This window comes from Hydra vulgaris, chromosome 08 (genome assembly GCF_038396675.1).
Source record: "Hydra vulgaris chromosome 08, alternate assembly HydraT2T_AEP".
In the NCBI taxonomy this organism is placed as follows: Eukaryota; Metazoa; Cnidaria; class Hydrozoa; order Anthoathecata; family Hydridae; genus Hydra; species Hydra vulgaris.
Window position 1 is genome coordinate 46,887,936 of NC_088927.1, and position 25,218 is coordinate 46,913,153.

The following is a 25,218-nucleotide window of genomic DNA, read 5'->3' on the forward strand; positions in this document are numbered from 1 at the left end:
GAAGGAAATTTTTGCCTTAGAAAATTCGAGTCAAATTCAATGGAGCTTAATAGTTTAATCAAAGAGGACAATCCAACCTCAAGTGACATAACAAAAGTTCTTGGTTTAAAATGGGATAAAATTGAAGATAACTTTATTTTTTCCTTTCACGATTTATTATATTTAGTGGACAATAAACCTTCTAAAAGAAGTATTCTTAGACTCATTGCAAGTTTTTATGATCCTTTGGGATTAGTGAATCCCATTATTGTAAGATGTAAGATATTATTTCAGTCGATTTGTAAGTTAAAGTTAGGTTGGAATTCACTTATAGGAGATGATATATTGATTGAATGGAATGATATTATTAATGATTTAGGTTCAGTATCTTTTATTTGTGTTCCAAGATGGTATAGTAAGTGTGTAGACAACATCCAAAACATTAAATTTGAATTATATGGTTTTTGCGATGCGAGCCTAAAAGCGTATGGGCGTTGTATTTATTTAAGGAGTAGCGCTGAGGGAGTTGCGAATTCTTGTCTAGTTACTTCTAAATCAAGAGTTTCTCCTTTGCTTAAAAATACTATTCCTAAGTTAGAATTAAGGGCAATGTTATTATTAGCTTATTTGTTTATAGTTGTGTATAATGAATTATCTTGTGTTTTAAATATTTCTTGCATCAAGTTATTTTCTGATTCTATTATTTGTCTTAATTGGGTAAACAATGTAAATAAAAAATATGAAGCATTTGTTCAGAAACGCTTAGAAAAAATTCGTTCTTTGTATGATATTAATTTTTGGAGTTATATTGAAAGTGAAAGAAATCCCGCGGATATTATATCTCGCGGATGTAGATTTAGTACTTTTCAAAAAAACGACCTTTGGTTTAAAGGTCCAAGTTTTCTATTCAATGATTTTATTTCATGGCCTTCATTTGATTTAAGCAAGCAAGGAGATTCTCTGTCTGAAGTCGCAACTTTAATTACTTCAGAACATTCTATAGTTAATTTAGATTTTATGAATATCAAGAATTTTAAAACATACGATCGTCTTCTTAAGGTTACAGCTTTAGTTTTACGTTTTGTTCGCATTATTAAAAAAGAATTCAATAATGATTTTTATACAATAACTACTTTAGAACTATATAATGCGGAATTGTTGTGGATTAAATTTATTCAGAAAAGCATTTTTAATAAAGAGTCTTACAACCAACTTAAAAGAGATTTAGGATTTTTTACTGTTAATGAATTAATTTGTTGTAAAGGTCGTCTTAGTAACGCACCGATTCCCTTTGATTCTAAGTTTCCTATATACTTACCTATTAAGAGTGATAAATATGCATTTAAGTACGTTGGAGTAGATCTTTGCGGTCCAATTATGATTAAAAACATTTATGAATCTAATATGATGTATAAAGCGTGGATATTTGTCGCTACATGTTGTAGTACACGTTTTCTTTATTTAGATTTGGTGCCCGATTGTTCCGCGAAAGCTTGCATTCGTGGTCTTCGGCGCTATATTAGCTTTGGCGCACCCTTACAATTCATAAGTGATAATGCTTCTAACTTCTCTGCGGAAGAAACTCAAAGCTTCACGAGTTTACGACGTATACGATGGTGTTTTAACGTTCCAGCAGCTCCTTGGTGGGGAGGGATATTCGAAAGAATGATCCGAACCACCAAGAGAGTGATTAAAAAAGTGCTTGGAACATCAAGAATAACTTACGAAGAAATGACTACAATTCTGGCTGAAATTGTTGTTACTATCAATAACCGGCCGATTACATTTCTTTACGATGTGCCTGGTGACGAACCACTAACCCCAAATCATCTCGTGTTTGGGAGGAAAGTACCTTTAGAATCTGCGAATCTTAGTAACCTTTTACCTACAGACCAATTCGATGATAAGCAAAAATATTTACACCAAAAAGCAATTTTGGATTTTTATTGGCATATCTGGAAAGGAGAATATTTAACAAGTTTACGAGAATTGCATAAAAGCGTGACACATCGAAGTTGGGGATTTCAAATGAAAGTCGGCGATGTTGTGATAATCGACTATCCAAAGGTTCCACGTTCAGTGTGGAAAATGGGCGTTATACAAAGGTTGCGATATTCAAATGATGGTCAAGTACGTGCTGCCGAAATACGTGTCATTTCTGGCGATAGATCTGTTATTATTAAAAGAACAGCAAATAAACTTTATCTGTTAGAAAGACATTACGATATTGAAGAACAATCAACTCAAGGAACATTTGTGAGTGAAAAGAACATTGAAATTTTAAAAAACAATTTAAAAGTGCCGGCCGCAGTGTTGCGTTAGTTTGCTAACGCAGCAGCCAGTTGGTTTCTTGTTTTTATATATATAAGAGAAAGCGCTCCTTTCTCGCTCTCTTGCTCTTGCTCTTGCTCTTGCTACTTTACTCTCTTGCGTTTATATTACAACGTGTGACTTGGCGTATTCACTTGGCGTGATCCAAGGGTTTATTGTAAATAACGAGTCGTATCTTCAAGAAATATATTGTAAAGTAATCTTATCTACGTGATTTATTACTAGAGTCCCTTCAAAACTCTTTATTATATACGTTAATTTGACTAGATTTAAACGTAAATTAGACCCAATCTAAGCGCTTTATATACGCATAATAATCCTATAATAGACGTCTAAAATACGTTTGAATATAGACGTTTTATGGACGTTTGTTCTAAACATTAATCTGGATTTCATTCTAAACGGATAATCGATCAAATCTAAACGTTCTGTCAAAACATTGTTTTGACGTTTAATAGACGTTTGTGTGTTTAATGGGTGCTTAAATTCGTAATTGCTGCTTATTTCCACATAACAAAGAAATGAAATTTTACAAAATATGCTTAATAAAAAAGCGTTTAAACGTGTCTTTTAGTTTGATTTTCCTTTTAATATAAATACAACTTTCATATACATACATATACAATAAAGTAAATAGCTGGAGCAAGAAGAAGACATAATGTCTTATCGCCGAGCACCATTTTTCATAAAATCGTAATTTAAAAGTATTTTATTATAAAGACGTAAATATATAAACTAGAAGATAATATATCGTATTGTTTTATATAATATTTTTTATTATACGATACGTTTTATAAAAATTAATATATAAGAAGCAAATAGTAATTGCTAAACTGCTTACATTTTCTACAATAGCAAAAAACACATAAATATTACACACATACATATACCATTCTGAGAAATAGGTAATATAATTAATAAACTTTGTTATATGGATTTTGATAATAAATTTCTTTTATTAAATTTTTCTTTTTTTTATTTGAGTTTAACTGTATTTAAAAGAAATATTTAAAATTAGGCATAGCGTAATCCATAAACAAGAAGTACTGTTTAGATTCTTTTTTAAATAGATCTAGAGAGGTTATCGTTTTATTTGCTATGTCTGAGAATGTTTTCCATAGATATGGTCTACGATGCTTAATTGGGTATGTGCTCAATTTCAAACTATACTTTGGAACAACGAAGTTGTTTTTCGAGAATATTGTAGCGTATTCATGACAGATTTCACTAAAATAGGATTCAAATATTTTTGGAGGCAATCCTAACTTAGTTCTATACATAAAGACTAAAATTTGATGTAAATTGATTTTATGTATATTCAATGCTCCAAGTAAACACAGGAGAGGTTCTCAAGGTTCTTTTCTCTTAGCACCAAATAAAATTTGACACACATATTTTTGTTTACAGTAAAGCTTTTTTAGTTTTGTATGATTGGTACTTGCCCAAGCAATGTTACATTAAGTAGCTATGAATAAAAGCAAAGTATAAACCTTTTAGTGATTTAAAAGTAAGAAATGGTTAAGCTTTATAATCATTGAATTATTTTTTCTAGACTATTTATATAAAAATTCCATCGTAAATTTTCATCCAACTCCACGCCTAAAAAGTTTACTGAAGACTTCCTTTTAATAATAGTTTTGTTTATAATAAGATTTGGTAATTGCAATGGGATGTTACCAATTTTATTTGGTTTATGAAATAATATAAATTTAGTTTTATCAGCATTCAGAGAAAGTTTCTTACTTAAAATCCACTCATTAACTTTTTCTAATTGTTCACTAACGTGTTCAAAAAGTATTTTAATATCTTTGTTTGAATAAAATAGATTGGAATCATCAGCAAATAGAACTAAATTTATAAGATTTGATGATAAATATATATCGTTTATGCACAGTAGAAACAATAATGGCCCTAAAATAGAACCCTGAAGAACCCCCACAGGTTTTTAACAAAGTTGTAGACAACTTTTTTTGATGTTTGAGCTAAACAACTTTGAAACATGAAGAAAACTCCATATTTAAGTATGTTCATATATATAATGAATGGTGATGCTGTGCAAAAAATTGCGGTGATTGGAGACTGGAACAACATAAATCCCAAAACATTAGTCCCCCCCAGCCCCAAATAGAAGGGCAATGAGTCAAATGTGTTTTGTTTTTTTCAATCTTAAACTTAATTTATATTCATTGACGATTTTCAAATTTGATTCAATTATCTCTTGTTGTTTGGTTTTTATGACCTTATAAAGTTTACACCTCCCTCAAACTGAGAGGGGTATAAACTTTATAAGGTCAGAAAAGCCGATCAACAAAAGATTATTGAATCAAATTTGAAATCTGTCGATAGATATAAATTAGGTTTAGGATTAAAAAAAAAATAGCAAATTTGACTCATTGCCCTCCTATTTGGGGCTGGGGGGGGCTAACGTTTTGGGGTTTTTGTTGTTCCTAGTGTCCAACAACTGCAATTTTTTGCATAGCATTCTCATTTCTCATATATATGAACATACTTAACTATGGAGTTTTCTTTATGTTTTAAAGATGCTTAGCTCAAATATCAAAAAAAGTTGTCTGGCCTTGATTAAGTGTTTACCTGTTACTTTTGAGTCAAAGCATATAAATTGTTTTCTGTTTTTAAAGTAGTCTTTGAACCTAAAAAATTTTAAATTTATGTTTCTAATGCTTTAATTTTCAATTTTAGTTAGCAGTATACTATGGTTTACAGTATCAAGCCTTTGGACAAATCAATGAAAACTACTAATGTAAAATAATCGTTGTTTAGAGCGCCTGATGTCTTGTTGACTGCGGTGTGTTCACTTGACTGCATTTTTTGAAACCGAACTGTTTTTTATACAGCATGTCGTTCTTTGTTCGATAGTCGTAGAACCTATTGTACATTATACGCTCAAGTATTTTAGAGAAACAAGGCAAGATTTACCACAGATAAATGAACATCCAGTAAAAACCGCCGGTATATAAATATAATTATTCATGGAAATTACAGTAATTTTCGGAATCCTAAATTGAGTCTGATTCATGAATCTGCCCCTAATGAGGTATGCTCAGAACTAATTGAAAAGAGTTTAATGTAGCTTTATCCAACATTGTCTGCATAACATCAGACCGAGCTGCCTTTAATAAAACGGTAAAGTTACTTAACAAACGGTAAAGAGCGGTAAAGGTAAAGAACGGTAACGGCTTTACCGTTACCGTTCTTTACCTTAACAGTAACGGTAACGGTAAAGAACGGTAAAGTTACTTAAAAAAAACTATTAGTTATGTATTGTAAATGGCCTACAATTGGCAATCATAAAATTACTTTATATTATTAGTACAACAGATGAATAAGTTGTAAATGAATTTAATGCTAAAGTAATACTTAATTTTGATTCAGATAATTTGGAAATTGAACTTTAAAACTTTGAAGTAGACTATGAAGCGACCGAGACAACATGTTATTCTACAAAACGCATAACTAAATTCTTTATTTACGAAAATTTGGAATGTCGTAAGAATTTTTAGAAAATCATCAACTAAGAATGATAAATCACTGCAAAAATACGTATAAGAAACTGTCGTAATAGCACTTTTTCTGATTTTAGATTGTAAAACTAAATTGAGTAGTTTATTAAGCAGATTTTTAAAGATTTTCAAAACTTAATGATGCTGTTCTAAAAGTATGATTTAAAAATCGACATAATGAGTTTTAATGAAAACGAAGTAAAATTAGATTTCAAATATAATATTATGCTTGCAACTAATTAAGTTGGCCGTTGAAACACACAGCACTGAAAAGAATTACTTATATGTAGCCAATCTAACATTAAAATGTATGCTTTATACACAATGCTTTCAAACATTTTGCACTTGTCTCAGAAACAAGGGGTCAAACATTAACTTTGTGGTGGTTCAAACCTTAACTCTAGCCAAGTTTTGCGACATCGGTTAGGAAGGAGACGAGAACTTCCGAAATGCTCATCTGAGGTGCTCTGTTATAAGGCCGTAAATAAAATTATGAAAATTAAAATTAAATGCTTATCCGCGGTGCTCTGTTATATGACCGTAAGGACTTCTTAGGGGACCTAAATAAAATTAAAAAAAAAAAAAGTGTTTTTTTCTGTTAAAGACAATTTCGGTATTTTTAATATCTGCCGGAAAGCCGCAATTGTTAAAAGTATCGTTGACATTGTAGAAAGGTATCTTGTACACTAATGCGGAATCTGGCGTCCGAGACACTTAAATGATATTTTTATTTAGATTTAGATTTGATTGATTTGAATGACAACCTCTGACAACAATTTGATTTAGATTTGAATGACAACCTCATTTATTTTAAACCAAATGCTTATTTTTCTATATATGAAAAACTTCATCTTCTTATTAAAAATCAGATCAGAATCAAGAAATAACTGTCTAAGAAGGAAGTAATTATAAAGATTTGAAAGAAGTTATAAAGAATGAGTAAGAGTACTTTTGACAAGAAAATATATTTAGGAAATATATTCAAATAGTTTTTGATTATTTAATGACCATTCATCTTACATCTCCTGAATCTGACCTGAACATTTAAAATTCTTTTAGGAACATTAGTTATTCAACTGGACTTTGAGAAAAGTATTTTTTTCAGAAACTTTGCTAAGGGTTACAGCAACATGGAACATCTTCCTTAACAATCATTATTAAATATTGGCTTCGTCTCTTGTGAATTGAATGTGGGTAATTGTTTTTAATTATTTAATGATCATTCATCACTTTGTCACTTTCGTCACACAACACAACCCACTATGAAATTTGCCACATTATAGATCTCTAGATTATTTGTAATAATACATACTTTAGACGTCTAAAACACGTCTTATGTCTACTGGGAAGACAACTTGTGCAAACTAAATAGCTATCAGTTATTACATCTGACGATACCAGAGCTTCGATAACTTTAGCGACTAAATATTTTTTTAAATTATTTTAATTGCCATTCAGATTTTAATTATTGGTTATTTATTGGTTTATTTGATAATTAATATCGTATTTTAGTAGTGATTGAGTAACTTACTCCTTACTTTCTAAAAGTGTCATACCAAAGGTGGACACCATCCTTGATTTAGAATATTCAGTCGGTAAATTGGTAAATTTTTGAAATTGTCGCTCAAAAATAAAATTTGGCTTCTGTAAAAAAAAAGTATATTATCGCTAAAATAAGATTTTAAGCAAAAAGTATTAATAATTAAAATAATATTACGTTGATGTTGCTCTGTGGAATTATTTTACTAATTCTCTCTCTTTTTGGTCACATGATTAAAAAAATATTGGAACTTATCTTATTTGGAACTTGCTATTTGAGGTGTTTTTCAATTTTAAAAATTATATATCTCACTAGGACAAAATTAAAAGATTTTGATATTTTGCTTAGTTTATGTAACATAATATGTTGTACATATTATGTATAGAATCATTCCTACTAGGGGTTTTCTTGGAAACTGCTCTAAAAATTAAGCCTGATTTTTACTGACCGTAAATTTTGAGTAGGATTGATAACAAGTATTGTGTAATTACCAAGTTGGTCTAAAATTTTAATAGCAGATTCAGAATCTAAAATAGTAAATCCTCAATCATTAGGGTAAAGTAGCAATTTTTTTTTTTTTTTCTCCTTTTATTTAGCCGTACAAATATTTACATTTATATAAATACATTGTAACTAAAATTAAAAATTAAAAATGAGAGAAAAAAGAAAAATGTTTTAAAGAAGTTAATATAAAATGCAAAATAGTTAAAGTCTTTCAAAGTTGTTTTTAATACAAGTTAAAGAAGTAGTTTTTTCTCAATGACATGAAGATTAACTTACGGTCATGCAATGCTATAAATTTCAAAGTTATTCATTAAAGTAAAATTTTAATAAATCCTTCAAGAAAACCAAAACCAACAGCATAAAAAGAAAACATGAAAAATGAAAACATAAAGGTTAATTTATAATCAGAAGATACTATATATACATATATATATATATATATATATATATATATATATATATATATATATATATATATATATATATATATATATATATATATATATATATATATATATATATATATATATATATATATATATATATATATATATATATATATATATATATATATATATGTACATGACCTTTTCAGACAAACAAAGCATGCACTAATAGATAATTTTCAAATATAACATTTTTATAGATAGATTTAAAAAAAATTCTCTGTTTTTTCATTATTTAAAAGTAATAGTTTTAGCTTTTGTTTAAACTGTTCAAGAGTTGTAAGTTTTTTAATATCATTACTAATTATTTTATTCCATACATTAGGCCCTCTAATAGTTATTGAGAACTTGGTTGACTCATATATAGTTTTGGGTTGTACAAAGTTGTTACTTGAATATTTAGTCATGTGTTTGTGTTGAATTTTATTAAGTTATGGTTTGAAGATATTTGGTATTGTATTATTATTAGTTTTATACATAAAAATTAGCAGATGATATATATTTATTTGGTACAAGTTTGATATTTCTAGATTGTTGAACAATGGTCCAGAATGTGAGAAGCGGTGTGCATTTGATAATAATATAATTGCATGTTTTTGTTTGCTAAATAGCTTTTTTGTCTTTGACTTATTGGTGCTGCACCAGGCAATGTTTCACATAGGAATGAATAAATGAGTAATATATGTGTTTCAAACATGATTGATCTAAGTATGGTTTTGCTTTATAGAGTAATCCGATATTTTTAGAAATTTTATTTTCAATCATGTTTATGTTGTCTTTCCAATTTATGTTTTCATCTAGAATTCCACCTAGAAATTTCATTGAACATTCTCTTTTTACGATGTATTCTCCAATAATAAGTTTTGGAAGTGCAAGAGGGATTTTATCTTTTTTATGGAGGCGATGAAAAATAGTATAATTAGTTTTAGTTAAATTAATTGCAAGTTTATTCATATTTAACCATTCTGTTAGTTTTAGAAGTTCAATGTTGACCGTTTTAAATAATGTTGTTATACCACTGTAAGAATAAAATAAATTTGTGTCACCAGCAAATAAAATAGAATCTAGAATATTAGAAGCTTTGCTTAAATCATTAATATAGATTAAAAATAAAAGTGGTCCTAATATAGATCCTTGAGGAACGCCGCAAGTAATTGACATTTTGTTAGTTTTTTCATTCCCGAATGAAATATATTGTTTTCTATTAGATAAGTAGCTTTTAAACCAAGCTATGTTTATATTTTTGATTCCGTAGTTTTCTAATTTTTTAATTAAAATACTATGATCAACTGAGTCGAACGCCTTATATATATAGAAATATAGAAAATACATTTAACTACAACATTAGTACTAACATTATCAAATCCTTGTGCTTTGTTTAATTTTAATAAACTCACAGCATCTAATAATTCTATTTCAGTTAACTCAGCATTTTCCATAATTGAATTGCTTGGAGTCAAGTATTTCTCCTTGTTAAACTCACTGTGTTTTAATTTTGATGCTAAATTTAAACCTGCATTGACAAACACCTCATTAAATGTTTTAGCAATTATAGATTCTTTAGTAATATCTTGATGATGATAGTTTAGTTTTTTTGGAAGACCATTTAGCTTAAGTGTTTTTTTGCAATAACAAACCTACATCCTTTATTAAAAGGATAGCGCTTCTAAAAGCGTTTTTGAAACAAACGTTTCGAATTTAAAAAAATTAAAACTTAAATTTACTAAAAACAAAACATGGTGTACCCCAAGGTTCCATTCTTGCTCCTCTTTTGTTTCTTATTTATATAAACGATCTTCCAAACGCCTCTAATATCTTTAAAACTATAATGTTTGCCGACGATACAAACTTATTTTACTCGTCAAAGGCAATCGAAGACCTCTATAAAAAAATAAATGTTGAACTAAAAAAAGTTAACATATGGTTTAAATCAAATAAACTGTCTATCAATATAGAAAAAACTAAGTATATACTATTTCACTCTAATCAACTATTAAAAACTAACAAAAAATTAAAAAAATACCCCTGAACCTACCAACAATTAATATAGAAAATATATCCATCAAAAGAGCTCTGAATACAAAGTTTTTAGGAGTTCTAATTGATGAACACATCTCCTGGAAACCCTACATAAACTACATAAACACAAAAATATCAAAGAACATAGGTTTACTTTACAAGGCAAGACCATTTTTATCACAAAAAAGTCTCAAACTTATCTACTTCTCATTCATGCATAGCTATCTCATGTATGCCATTATAGCATGGGGCAGTACCCACAAATCTAAGTTACAACCACTTTACTTACGTCAAAAACACGCTTCAAGACTAGTATACAACAAAAGTAAATTTACTCATGCTCAACCCTTACTGGAACAAATGAACGCACTTAATATACTCCAAATAAATACTTTTCAAAATATATTTTTCATGTTTAAATATAAACTAAGTCTGGTTCCAGAGCATTTTACAGCACACTTTTTTAAAAACAATATAAATAAATACAATACAAGAGCAACAGGCAACTTTAAGACTTTTTGAAACAACGAGATTTTTAAAATTCTTAGTTACATATCGTGGTCCCTATTTATTTAACAAATTAGTTTCCAGAAACGAATCACTATTAAACTTAAACAACGAATACTCTCTGAAAAAAAAGCTAAAAACTACAATAATCAAATTAAACAACTGTAAGGAATTTTTTTAAATTTGAATAAATTAATAAAAGTAACTTAACTTTTAATACAAATCGATAATAAAAATAATATTAATAACAAGGTATATATGTAACACGTATATATATACCACGTATGCAACTGATTTTTTATGTGTATTACACGTCTAAGAAATAGGTACTCGATGACAAGACTGACTTAAGTCTTCTGCGAGCTTCCTATGACTACAAATAAGTATTTCTTCTTATCAATCTTACGCAAATTTTTTTTTTATCATATTTATACACTAACATTATCTTAAAATGTGGTACATTAACTTATAGTGAAACATCTAAACTCTCCTCCAAAAAATCAGCAGGTTATTTTTATTTATTGTATTTTTTATTTTAATTGGAGTAATATAGAGATATATTTCTCGGATTATTTTTACTTACACGTTATTATATTGTTGTTATTGGTATTTATTTTATTCATGTCTCGGAGTTGTAAGCAACTATATTTTTATTTACCTCGTATATTTTGAACTTTATATTTATGATTTAAATTTGTATATCTTTACTGCCAATCAGTGATTGGTAACTTGTAATTACTTTGTAGCTGTAAAATAAAACATGTATAAATAATAAATAAAAAAAAAAAACCTTTCGGTAAATTTTAAATTTCATACCAATACAACTTGTAGCTAAAAAACTTTTTGTTTCTATAATAATTTAATTATTCATAAAAATTTGGTGAAGTGTTTTTTTAATGTTTTTAGAACGTGTAATTTATGTGATATTGCTCTATGGCGAATTAACTGAATTATAAACTTATTGCTATTTACCCAGTGGACATCAGACGTCCTAAGACGTCTAACAGGCGATTATTGGACGTCTGGACGTCTTCTCGACGTCCGTTGGACTTTTTAAGGCGTCCAATATCCGCTGGGTAATATTTCAAAAATAGTGCTAATAAAGTATTTTCGTTGTCTTTTTCATTTTTATTAGCCTAAAATTATTACATTTTTGAATAAAAAAGTTTAAGATACAAATAATTTTGTTGTTTTTGTTGTGCAATGTAATTAATAAAAATTTCTATGTTAATATTGCATCATCCTAGTTTTTGCATTATCTTAGTATAGTTATCTTATTATTTGTGCTGTTGTTGCTAATGATTTTTATTGTTGTTATCAATTGAGTATTCTCTTTTTTTTTTTCTTCTTCTTATATTATTTATTATAGCTTAATCATTATTTTTTATAATTAATTTAATCTACACTTGCTTTCATTTATTAATATTACTGTTGAATTTTTTTGTTTTTGTTTGTTTATTTTATTTAGGTGTCACTGCGATGACTAGTTTTTAACTATATGAGTGACACCTAACCTAATTTTGAAAAATTATAAAAACTTTTAATTTTCAATTTTTGGTTCAATAAAATATAAATGAATATATATGAATTTTTATTTTTATTTTATTATTTTAAATATTAAGTTAGTTTCTGTCGGAGTATACACACATTGGCTTAAGATTTTAGCAAATCAGAATGCCTTTTAATAAAAGGTAAGTTTTTTATGGTTATTTCTAAAACAAGTGTACATATATTGATTTAAAATCGGGGCCTATGTTCATAAAATAACTAGTTTTTGCAGGTTGTCTGAACCAAAAATCTATGTTTTTTTAAATTTCCAACCTCCTTTTTAAAATAGTTCAGTGCTAAATACTAAATAATACTAGGTACTAAAGGCCAAACTTTATAAAAATTTCGAGTAAATTTTTTGTCATATTTTAGAACAACGTTTCAACTTCAATGAGTATTTTTTTAAATCAAAGGTAACTTATGATATATTTTTTTGTTAACGCGAAATACTGAATTTTTTAAAAGTTAACTTGTTATGTGCAGGAGAAGAGAAATATTTAAGTATTTAATTAACTTTTACAAAAGAGTTAGTTAAATAGTTATTGTTACTACAACAAATATTTTATATTGGTGTTCGGTTTTAAACATTTTAAAAACCATCTTCAAACTCCAAAAGTAGTAAGTTATTTTCTCATTGTTCTAATTACTGTACTGTTATGAAATCTAAAAATTATAATGTACTTTTGTTATGCTGTGAGATTAGAAAAGTTCTTAAAACTTAAGAAGTTTTAAGACTGGCACGTGAAAGCAGAAATCTAATGCAGACGTACGTTTCTAATAAATTTCACTATTATATTTTTGAATTAACTAAAACACAAATTTTTTGAAAGTGTAAAAGTTAACTATAAACCAAAACTATAACCAATTTATAATATCAATAAGAAACAGTTCAAATTATTCGAAATAACAATAAATCTAAGCTAAAAAGATTGCATTGAACCCTGGATCTCATGTATTTAAAGTAAGCGCACACATGTATTTAAAGTAAGCACAGTTTGTTGAAAGCAAGCTGGAAACTTAGGGTGGAATGCAAGAAGCGAATTTGAAACTTGAAGTTATGCTTCAAACATAAAATTTGAGTGAATACGTAGAGCAAACTTAAACTTATGTTATACTTAAAAACCGACCGTTTTTAAGTTAAACTTAAAAATGCTACTTGAAAAAGCACAAATTGCTTCAAAGTTAATTTTTAAAGTCTTACTTGAGAAAGTTAGAATTTAAGTTGAACTTCACTCAGGTTTGCTTCTTGCATTCTACCTTGGCTTTTTAAAAAGGCTTGTATAATAAAACACCTTTTTAGTCAAAATCTATTCGGGTACTTTTGTTCCCTGACTTCCATCAATGCGTCTTTTTTGCAAAAAAACACTCTCAATTGATGTAAGTATGAACAAACAAGTTTAAAGTTTATACAATTCCTAGTGACGGATTAGGACTTTTCGAGGCCTGGGGCTATTTTAAAGCAGGAGGCTCTATTCCTTGTCATTAATCAAATAATTTATTTTCAGAGTTTCTTTTAAAAAAATTTTTGATTTTAAATCAAAACCGTGGGCGTTTGGGGTTATAGCTCCCCTTTAATTCAACACTGACAAGGCTTGAAAACATCATATTCGAAGCATTAAAAAATCGCTTGGGCGATGTTTTTATTATCTTAATGATATAGATTGAATTTGTTTTAAGTCGGAGAAAGCGACATTTGAATCATAATTTGAATCATAAATTGTAAATAAATAGTATTTATATATATTTATCGTGCAAGTTTATGTGTTTTCTCTAAATTAAAATATCTTTCAAGTTTATGTGTTTTCTTTAAATTAAAATGAGTTCTAAGAGAAGTGGATTTGTCTCAATATTTATTAGGGATGTTCAAAAAAACAGAATTTTTAAAACGTGAATACACAAGAAGCCAAATTTGGGGCAAATATAAAAAAAATGCGATTACAAAAACAAAATTCCGAAAATATTGGCGTTTACTTTGTGCTCAAGCGGCAAAATACCCCGAAAAATGCCTAAATTGTTCCTAAATCATTTGGCTTTGACCGCAAGGTAAATCTCAATATTACTTTAAATTTTTTTTTCTAATGTGATCATAATAGTCCAAATTTTTATTTAGATTGTTGTTTATTTTGGTTTTTTCATAAGTATTGTTTAAAATAAAAGAAAGATTTCGCATAATTAACGCAAAAAAAATTCTTTTTTTTTTGCGCATTTGCGCTGAAATATTTTTTTGTGAAATTATTTTTTCATATAAACAATAATAATGAAAAGACGAGGATACACAACAATCTAATAAAAAACTTAAAACCAATAAAATTACATTGGAATAAAAATTTTACAAAATTTTGAGATTTACCTTGTGCTCAAAGCCAAATAATTTAGAAACAATTTGGGGCATTTTTGGGGATATTTTGCCGCTAGAGGACAAGGTAACAGTCAATATTTCTGGAATTTTTTTTTTTGTAATCGTATTTTTTTTATATTCGCCCCAAATTTGGCTTCTTGTGTATTCGCGTTTTGAAATTTTTTTTTTTTAACACCCTTAATAATCATATGAACTTACAAACCCTTTTTTTATTTAGTGGCTTTTTTGCGATAAATTTTTTCTTTTTTTTTTCTTTTTTTTTCTTTTTTTCTTTTTTTGTAATTTTTTTGTATAGGTGAAAACAAAGAAATTATTGTTGACAATAACTGTAACTAATATTATTTAACCAATATGAAAATTATTGTGTTTTAACTAATTTAAAAAATATTACCTTAAAAAATATTTTTTTGTGTTAATTGATAAAATATTATTATCAAGAGTAATGATAATAAATTTTAACGTTTATTGGTTTGCAAAAAATGAAACATTTTAAAGGTGATATCGCCTTCACCGCAGTTACATAAATGACTTTTTTTACGCAATCGTGATATTTTCTTTTTCGTAAAATTGACAACAACTCAACATTAAAAAATGATGTAAGCGTTTGGCTTCTTCGTCAAGTTAAATAAAAGCCTTCAATAATAGTAGTGATAATTTAGTGCGTGGGACCAAGAATTATATAAAAAATTATATTTTTTTGCAAAAACGAAAGCATTTAATATTAGTTGAACAGCATTGTATCATATCTTATGAATTTTTATTATTATCAATAATGTCTGTAAATGCAGTGCAGGCAAACGGTGGAAGATTAACTTTACAAGGAGATTAGTAAGTTTTATTTGTATGCTCAAACTTGGTATTTATTGAAATGTATCTGTCATTTAAAATTTTATTGATACAAATCTTTGTTATCAAACATTAACATTATTGTAAATATCAATAATAAAGAATTGTCAGAAGATTTTTTGCTTTACTTATAATAATACTTTAGTTTCCCATTTATACAATTTTCTAAAATGGTGTATCTGTTTTCTTTTTAAATTATGAACTCATTAGTAAATTAAAGTAGAAAAATTTTGTCATTATAGTTTATTAATAGTGTAATGTAATTGTATAAAATTGTGTAAATATAGTTCATAATTAGTCAATGGATTGTCGAACAACTTGTTCTCTGATGTATTTGTATATAAAATAAAATACAGTGCATTTAAACAACTAATTGCAACAAATAACAGTCTAATTTTTATTATCAATTGCCATTTTTAAAATGCTTCTATCGGAACTTTCTAAGTAAACTTAGTAGCTTTTCTAAAAAATAATTTTATTTATATTATATTGAAATTCCTTTGATGAAATTTATTATGATTAATTTATCATATACTTTTATTCAGTGTTGTCTACCATCAAGATGGAGTCGATTTTAGTCTTGAAGGTGATAGGGTTCCATCAAACTTAATTGGGAACTACACAGGAGACATGTTTATTACAAATCTCAAGGTAAGGTTTTTTGATAAAGAAATGTTCCAAACAGAAAAAAAGTATTGTCAATGAATAAAATAAATTTTTTTTTTTAAATTGTCTTATTTTATTACTTTTATTTATTATTTTGTTCATAAATTCATTATAAAACCGTTTATAATAGGTATGTGACATAAAAATTTTGCATAAATTAAATATTAGATTATTATATATCATTAGAAAGGCCTCCAATTTAATTTTTCAAAAGTGAAAAAATTATCAAAATCAGACAGTTCTGTAAAAAGTTATACTTGGTAAGTGACAAATTTCTGATTTATGAACTTCCTAATAAATCAGAAGCAAAAAAAAATTTTCAACTAAAATTATCATAACTTGTCGATTCTTATCAAAATTCTTATAACTTGGTATCAAAAGATAGGTGCAAGAATAACCCACAAAATGATAGCAACCTTAAGCTGTTGGGTGTAACATAGTGGGCGACAGGTGCACATAAACACAATCTTTATGGTCAATAAAAAAAGATTTTTATAAATAAAAGGGTGTTTCTACATGAAACTGCTTTATTTCATATGCAAAAAGTTGTTACAAAAGTTGTCACCACCGCAGTTCATCAATTAGTTAGGGTAGACATTATGTGATATGTATATATATATATATATATATATATATATATATATATATATATATATATATATATATATATATATATATATATATATATATATATATATATATATATATATAGTACTGTAAATATGTTTTAAACTACTTACATTTTTTCAAAAAATCCAGGAGAATTTTTCTCTTATATTTAAGTTTGTAGTTCTATATTATAAACTTATTAAAACACATATAATTTACACAAAATATGGAACAGTTACGAACTTTTTAATGTCAAACTTCATAAAAAACTCCTAATATCTACTATGTCCTGAATTTGCCTTAATCACAGCCGATATTTGCCAGGGAATAGATTCATACAGTTTAGTCATAAAATCCTGGGATACGTTGTGCCATTCTCTTCTCTGAAGTACTTCAAAACATTCTTTAGCATTTTGGGGAGCATGTTCGACCTTCTTTCTGTCCAGGTAATCCCAAATATGCTTAAATATATTTAAATCTGGACTCTAGGTTTCTATATTTAAATCTGGACTTTAGGTTTTAAAGTCTGGACTTTAGGTATTTAAATCTTAGACTCTAGGTTCTATATTTAAATCTGGACTATATGGAGGCTAGGTCATTAATTCCAATACTCCTTCCTCTGCCATTTCATTTAAATAATTTTTTGCCACTCGGGAACAATGTTTTGGGTCATTGTCCTGCTGCAGAACAAAATAATGACCTATTAGTTTCATTATGGAAGATACAGCATGGTGCCTTAGGATATCCACATAACGTTCCCCGATGAGTCGCCCCTCTATTTTGATCAAATCACCTACTCCGGGCTGACAGGCTTCACTAATTCTTCTTCGAAAATATTGGCGTCTTTTTGTTCCAAAAATTTTAATTTTGGACTCATCGGTGTACAGAACCCGATTAAACATTTCCTGGGCCCAATTTTTGTGTTGTTTTGCATATTTAAGTTGTAATAATGGTTTTCGAATTGCAACACACCCTCTTAATCCTGATTTGAGTAGATGTCATCGAATACAAAAATAATGGTCAAGTTTTAAAAAAAAACAATTACATGCATTGTCAAAATTAGAGTGTGATCGTACACCTTTCTTGTCCATGACTAAATATATATATATATATATATATATATATATATATATATATATATATATATATATATATATATATATATATATATATATATATTCATATATATATATTCATATATATATATATATGACTATATATCAGAGATGTACACTTGTGGTTGCCCAGCGGTACCAGACGACCAAATTTTGTGAAAGGCGACCAAAAATATTCTTTTGATGCAATCAAGTCATCCGAAAGAGCGACTACTAATTTTTATTGGTAGATAAAATGCAGTTTTTTTTTAAATTCTAAAATGATAATAAAACTATACTTTTAAAGTGTCAAAGTTTGTTTTACGCAATTTCTATTGTAAACTTGAGCATAAAAATTTATACGAGCCTTTAAACATATTTAATAAAATTCTTCCTAAATAAAAACTGAAAAGTTGTATAATTTAAACAAAAATACTAATTATATCTTTTTACAAATTTTATTAAAAAATTTAGAGATAAAGTAATAGAACTAAATTTGCCTAAAAAAATGTCAAAAGCGTTCAGTTAAGGGAAAACTTTTTTGTAAAATGTAAATGTTAAAATTGTTCAGTTAGGCCAAAAAAAATTTTATTTGGAATATTTTAATTATCTTTTAACATAATTTATGTGACGTTCAAAAGGAATTAGGTCATAAAAAATCGCATTTAACCGCAACTGCAAATTTAAAAAAGAAAAAAGTTTTTTATAAAAAAAAATTTTAATTTTAAAAAACTTCCAATTAAATATGATTTAAAAAATTTTAATTTACCATTGAAGAAATGTTAAATAGTAAAATGTTGAATGTAAAGTTTAGTTGCAGTTTTTATTAAAGAAGTTATTTCTAATTGTCTGCTAACTAATTCATTACATAAAATAGACACATCATAGATTATTATAAGCAAAAGGAAATTAAAAATTTTTTTTTTCTAATAAAAAATAAGTATTATTTATTATATATTATGGCGTATATATCAGCATGTACTTTATCTGAAAGTAGAAAAGTGAATGCTAATAATATTTTACAATATCATCTTTATTTATGCAAATTATTTCTAGACTAATATAGTTCAACTATTTCTAGACTAATATAGTCTACACAAGATATAAATGATATAATGAAATATGACTAGAATATGGGAGAAATTCTCTGAATGTGAAATTTTTTATAAAAAATAGCAATTGGCAACTCAAAAAGTTGGCAGGCGACCAAAATTAATAAACTAATTACTTTCAGTCACCCTTCTGGCGACCGACCGATTATGTGTATATTTTCCAAAAATCACCTAATATTGTCATTTTTTTTAATGATGGGTCAAAATCTTTTATTACTTGAAACAAGTTTTTGCGATATCAGTAAAAATTGTAGTCCTTAAAAATTTAGAGTTAAAAATGTGATTTTTGAAAATCAACTATAAAAGTTAATTGAAAATTCATCAATGAATTTTTTAATTACTGCAACTTTTGATGGTTAGAGGATTTTGAAAATCATTCTGATAATTCAGCCGGGTTATCTGGAATTTTTTTGTAAGTTTGATACATTTTTGAAAATTTGCCCATGATTTTCACGATAGTCGAGGTAATATTGTTTTCTTTCATAGTAATATAGTGTTTTATATATATATATATATATATATATATATATATATATATATATATATATATATATATATATATAATATTTTAAGCAAATAATATTAAACCTTTATTGAAAAACATTTTAGGCATGCAGGTTTTTTTTCTTTTGTTTTGTTTTGTTTTGTTAATTCACCTCTCCAAGACTGAGAAGGCCACTACAGAAGAAGAGGCTTCTTAATTGTGGTTATAACCCTCTCTCAACTCTATAACTCCGATACACGAACCTTGACAAACAAGGTCGCTGGGCAGAGAAACAAGCTTAATTTTTGCAAAGCAAAAAATACTATCAACATGCTTAAGGAGGAGTTAACTGTAGCCCGGGGTGATAATTGCTTCAAAGTCTAATGGGATGCAGGCTTTTCACAAAGACTTTCATGATTATAGATGGCTAAAGCTACATTGTGATATATTCGTGGAACATGCCAAATTTAAGAATATTCAACTAAATGATTTTGAATCAGTTGGGATCAATCTTGTAGAGCATGATGGTGTCCTTTCTTAACTAATTTCACTGTTTCCTGAGTTTGTAAAGTTGATGAAGATTTTACTACGTGTGCCTGTCACCTCCTGGGTGTGTGAGCACTGTTTTTTTTGTCTTAGTAGGCTAAAGACTTATATGCATTCTACAATGTCTCAAGAGCGATTGAATCATCTAGCTCGTTTAAATTGCCATCGGGATATTGCCTACACTTTTGATTTTGACCATTTGATTGACCCAAGCGTAAGCCTCACATAGTTGTCTATTTTACTTGTTTACTATTGAGCTGTTCCTTCATATACAAATTTTTTTTTTTTTTGTGCATGAAGGAGCTAGTTTTATTTTTGACATAGTCATGTTTTGTTTCCTTGTTCTTAAAATCTTTTTTTTTCTTAGTAACTTCTAATTTAATTTGCTTAGAACCTTAAGAGTTGGAAGTGAATTTGTTTTAAACAATAAATATAGACTACCCAAGAATTGTGTGAGACACTTTTGATTTTTTATTTAGAAATAATAGCAACTGTCTTGAAAGTTTCAGATTCCACATTATGTTATTCCATTTTATTAAGAAAAAACTTGTGCTTTCTCAAAAAAAAAATTGAATAGCATGAGTTATTATATTTTTGGAGTTTAAGTTGACGTAAATTTATTTATTCATGAATAAATAAATTTATTCATGAATAAATTTATTTAGATTGTGTTTTAAATTTATGAGAAATTTGCAATTTTGAAATTAATTTTGTTAATTTTAGGTAGGAAATAAATGTTTTTAAAATTGTAAAATTTTTTATGTCCACTTAAAAAAATTTTTTTTTCCAAAATTTTAACTTATTAAAGAATATTAATACAATTTTGTATTTTATTATTTAAAAAGAATTCTATGTGTATAATACAACTATGTAATGTATAATACAATATAATATATAATTTTTTATTTATCATTGTTTATTATATAATGTATAATACTATATAATGTATAATACTATATAATGTATAATACAATATAATATATAATTTTTTATTTATTATTGTTTATGTTTATCAGATAATTAAGATCAACATCTAATCAACTTATTTATTTTATTTATTTATTTTATTTGTTGTTTGTATATCTAATAAATGTTAATTTTTAAAATGTTAACATTTTAGCTTATCTTTGTGAATAGTTCTTCTGCCAAAGGCTACCAGACATTTTCAATGGATTTTCAAGGAATAAGAAATGTTGAGGTTAATATTATTAATACATGTTATTTATTTATATAATTAAAAAAAAAAGGGCATTTAATGTGCAAGCAATTTTTTACAACCAGGTGTTGTTCCTGGCATTAACAATGAAGAGAGTATCACTACATCAACTAAGGGTTTGGGTTAGCTGGGTTGTCACAGGAAGCGTGTGCAGTTGGACGTCTTCTTTGTCCACACTTCAATTTTCTTAAGACAACTTGAGCATGACTTTTTGCATGTTTTGAAAATTTGCAGAACAAAATTAAGCTAAACTAAACATAAAAAAAGTAATAATTAGTTAAAGAGAATATAAAAAAAATAATTATAAATTACTAAAATAAAACTCAAAGTCTTAAAGAAAATTATTTGAAATGTTCATAGTATGCATTTGAAATAAACAACTTCAAAACTTTTTTCTAATAATTTTTCTAATGATTTTGTATTATGCAAAACTCTTTTAAATAAATTTAAAAATTTCTTTTGATCAATGTTTATTATTTTACCAAAATGTTTATTTATCAAGATGTTAAATTATCAAAGAATATTCTATATAAAATATTAATCATTTTTATTTAAAAAGTATGTATTTTTTTATGTTTATATTTAAATGTTTATATTATTTATATTTATATTTAAAAAGTATGTATTATTTATATATATTTATATTATAATATATTTATATCATAATATATTTATATCATATTATATTTATATATAAAAGTATGTTTTATTTTATGTATATATATATATATATATATATATATATATATATATATATATATATATATATATATATATATTTATATTTTAAATAACCTCCATATTTCAAAATAACTTTTAATTAAAGGTTTTTATATATTATGGAAAACATTTAACTTAACTTTTTATTAAATTTTTTTCCAGACCATCTGCAACTTATTAGCACCCTTGCCCCTATAATTATTTTTTTTTAAATAAAAGTTCGAATTTAAAATCTTAAAAATTTTTTTTTAAATTTAAGCTTTTTTTATTCTGGGTAAAAAAATCATTATATGGGATCCCTTTTGGATCTTTTATAAATCGAACCACATATCAGAAAATTTTTATTACCAGCACATCGAGAACAACCACATTTCGTTTTTTTTTCCCTTTAAATAATATTTATACCTGCTTGAAATGTGTTGCTTAATTATAATCAGTATAAAAAGTTTAAAAAACTTTTTGAATTAGACTTAAAAATATGTAGAATTACCATGACCCGTATAATGTAATGTGTCATGTAAGTCTATTCCATAGAATGTCCATGTGTCATGTAAGTCTATTCCATAGAATGTCTATTCCATTTCTATACTTGTTCTTTATATAGCTGTTTTATTTCAATAATTTTAAGTAAGTGGTAGAAAATAAAAAATGTCAAATCTTTGTTTTGAGTTAACAATATATGTTCAATGCCTTACAACTTCTTATTGTAAAGTTGTAAACTTCTATAAAAAAAAAAAAACAGGTACGAACTTAAGTTTAACTTAACTTTTTATTAAATTTTTTTCCAGACCATCTGCAACTTATTAGGACCCTTGCCCGTATAATTAATTTTTTTAAATAAAATTTCGAATTTAAAATTTTTTTTGCTATAAGAAAAAAAGGTGTCTCTTTAATGTGTGTTAAATGTGCACACTTTACTAATTACCCATAGGGGTAAGTAACCAATTGAACCATCAAAAGCAATAGTCATGGCAATCTAAAGTCAATTTTGCATTTTCTTAAAAAAAAAGTGCTGCAACTTTTTCTTGCCATTAACTCGGGTGTAATACACATTCTGTGTATACACAAAAATGAGTATTGGCTGCAGCATTAAGTTCAGTATAAAAATATTATAGGATTAATAATTATTAAATAATATAAATATGCAAATAAGCATATATTTTTTTAACAAGTTTATTAGTTAGTTAAATAATATAGTTAAATATGTAACAAAGTAAAGAAAATATATTTTTTTAACAAATCAATAAAACTTTAAAATTGTCAATTTTGATCTTCTATATTGCATAAATGACATATTATGATAAAGCTAAAATAAAAAAAGTATTGAAAGATTTATGATATGTAAAGATTTCTGAGCTGCCAATAGTCACCATCAATTTATGCACTTGCCAATATTAGCTCATACATTTTACTCTTCCAAATAAAACCTTTGGTTCCAACCACAGCCTTCTCAAAGTAATGTCTTTTTTTGACATGTTATAAAGAAGCAATTAACTTCATTTTGTAATTTTATTGTTACTGCTACCTTATAGGCAGCAAACAATTTTGAACGATTTGTTTTGCATTGTTTTTTAATAATATAACCCCCTGTTTTTAACACTTTGTTTTTGACTATAAGAGTCATAATAAATATAAGTCTGAAAAACAACAGAAAGAGTTCTGAGAACAACTATGAATAATACATTAAAACTGCCAATTTTTTTAAAAAGAAAAACAAGTTTTTAAAACTTGAGAAACATCTGTGTTTTAGTTACTCTGAAGTCATTTGTATCTTTTTTGTTTTATCTTGTTAGCACAGTGAATGTTTCTAAAGCTTGTACAAGAAATAAATGTTAATGAATAAATGTGTCTTTTCTCTCAGTGGTTGCTTTTTTAAGTTTTGAATTTTGTTTGCATTTTGTTTACAACATGTTCCAGTTTCAAAAAAATGTTTAGTTTTCCCATTTAACTTAAAACTGGTTTTAAAAATGACAAAATTATAAAAAGTTCGAGAACAAATAACGCACAAATTTTTGAAAAATCCAAATACAACAAGCTTCAATTCAATAACAAAAGTATTGCAAATATATCCTACACTGTTAGCCGTGTTACTCAATGTATTTCTCAAACAAAATCAATCAAACACAAATCTGGTGGTGAAAGAAAGGAGGGTTTCCAAAAGTTGCTAGAAAACTAGTTGTTAGAAAAAGATGAGACAAGCAGCATAGTAATAAAATACTTTCTTTAACAACTTTGTTTAACAATGCCACTATTTAGATTCTCTTGCAAAGCTCATGTCATACCGATTCTAAAATTGGCTTTTTTGCTTTTTTTAAGTGCTTAAGTATGTAATGTACAGCAGATTATTCTACTTTTAAAAATCAAATAATGTTCTTTTTAACAAACAATATGAAATTAAAAATGGTCACTTTGCTGATCATGCAATTCTTTATTTTTTTTTTTTATACATTTTTTTTTAATTATATAATACACCAAAGTAAAAAATCGTTATTGTCAAAAGACAGGCAAACATTTGTTAAAATTCAGATTACAAAAGGCAAAGATGACTTTAGCTTCAACATTGGTGCTAAAATGGAAATAGAAATTTGGCATTCAGTTAAATTTCAGTATCAATTTCAAAATTTCATTTAACTTATTTAAGGTGATTAAGTTATTATTACTTAATCACTTAAATAAGAAATTTCCTACACACTCCCCACGGCTACTTTCCAGTAATATTTGCATGCTCATTCTTGATTTTACAGCAGATAATTTTGGTTGTATTTATGTTTATCCTGAGTTTTTTTCATTCCATCATTCCTTAATGCATTTTATTGTCATTCTTTCTAACACTGAAATCTTAGTTTTAATTTATCTTCTGCCTCTGTAATCATCTGCATAGAATAAATATTATTGTAAACAATTATAAATTGTCTGCATAGAATAACTTCTGTAGTAAACCATTACTTTGCAATTTTTTAAATCTTTAATACAACTCTTTAGTTTCCAAGACAATAATAAAAAGTAAAGTGAGTAGTGAATCCTGTTATTATTTGTACTTTTGCTTTTCCAATAAGGAAAAGTAATAAAATAAAAATCTGCAATTGGTTGCTTTTTCCCAACCAGTGTTATCTCGATTGTTAGCAAGGACTTTTAATTAACAAACTTCTACTATCTCATATTAAGTCTTAA

The 25,218-nt window shown here is 26.7% G+C and overlaps 1 protein-coding gene across 1 annotated transcript in view; it reads left to right on the forward strand.

Moving 5' to 3' along the window:
• The first annotated feature begins 15,423 nt into the window (after positions 1-15,423).
• LOC100210280 (WW domain-binding protein 2) overlaps positions 15,424-25,218 on the forward strand; it is a 33,256-nt gene continuing 23,461 nt past the window's right edge. Inside the window, exons 1-3 of the mRNA XM_065803828.1 lie at positions 15,424-15,582; positions 16,146-16,251; positions 21,232-21,309. Of these exons, the coding sequence (XP_065659900.1) occupies positions 15,527-15,582; positions 16,146-16,251; positions 21,232-21,309 (240 nt within the window). The 5' untranslated portion in view covers positions 15,424-15,526. The remainder of the gene's footprint in view (positions 15,583-16,145; positions 16,252-21,231; positions 21,310-25,218) is intronic.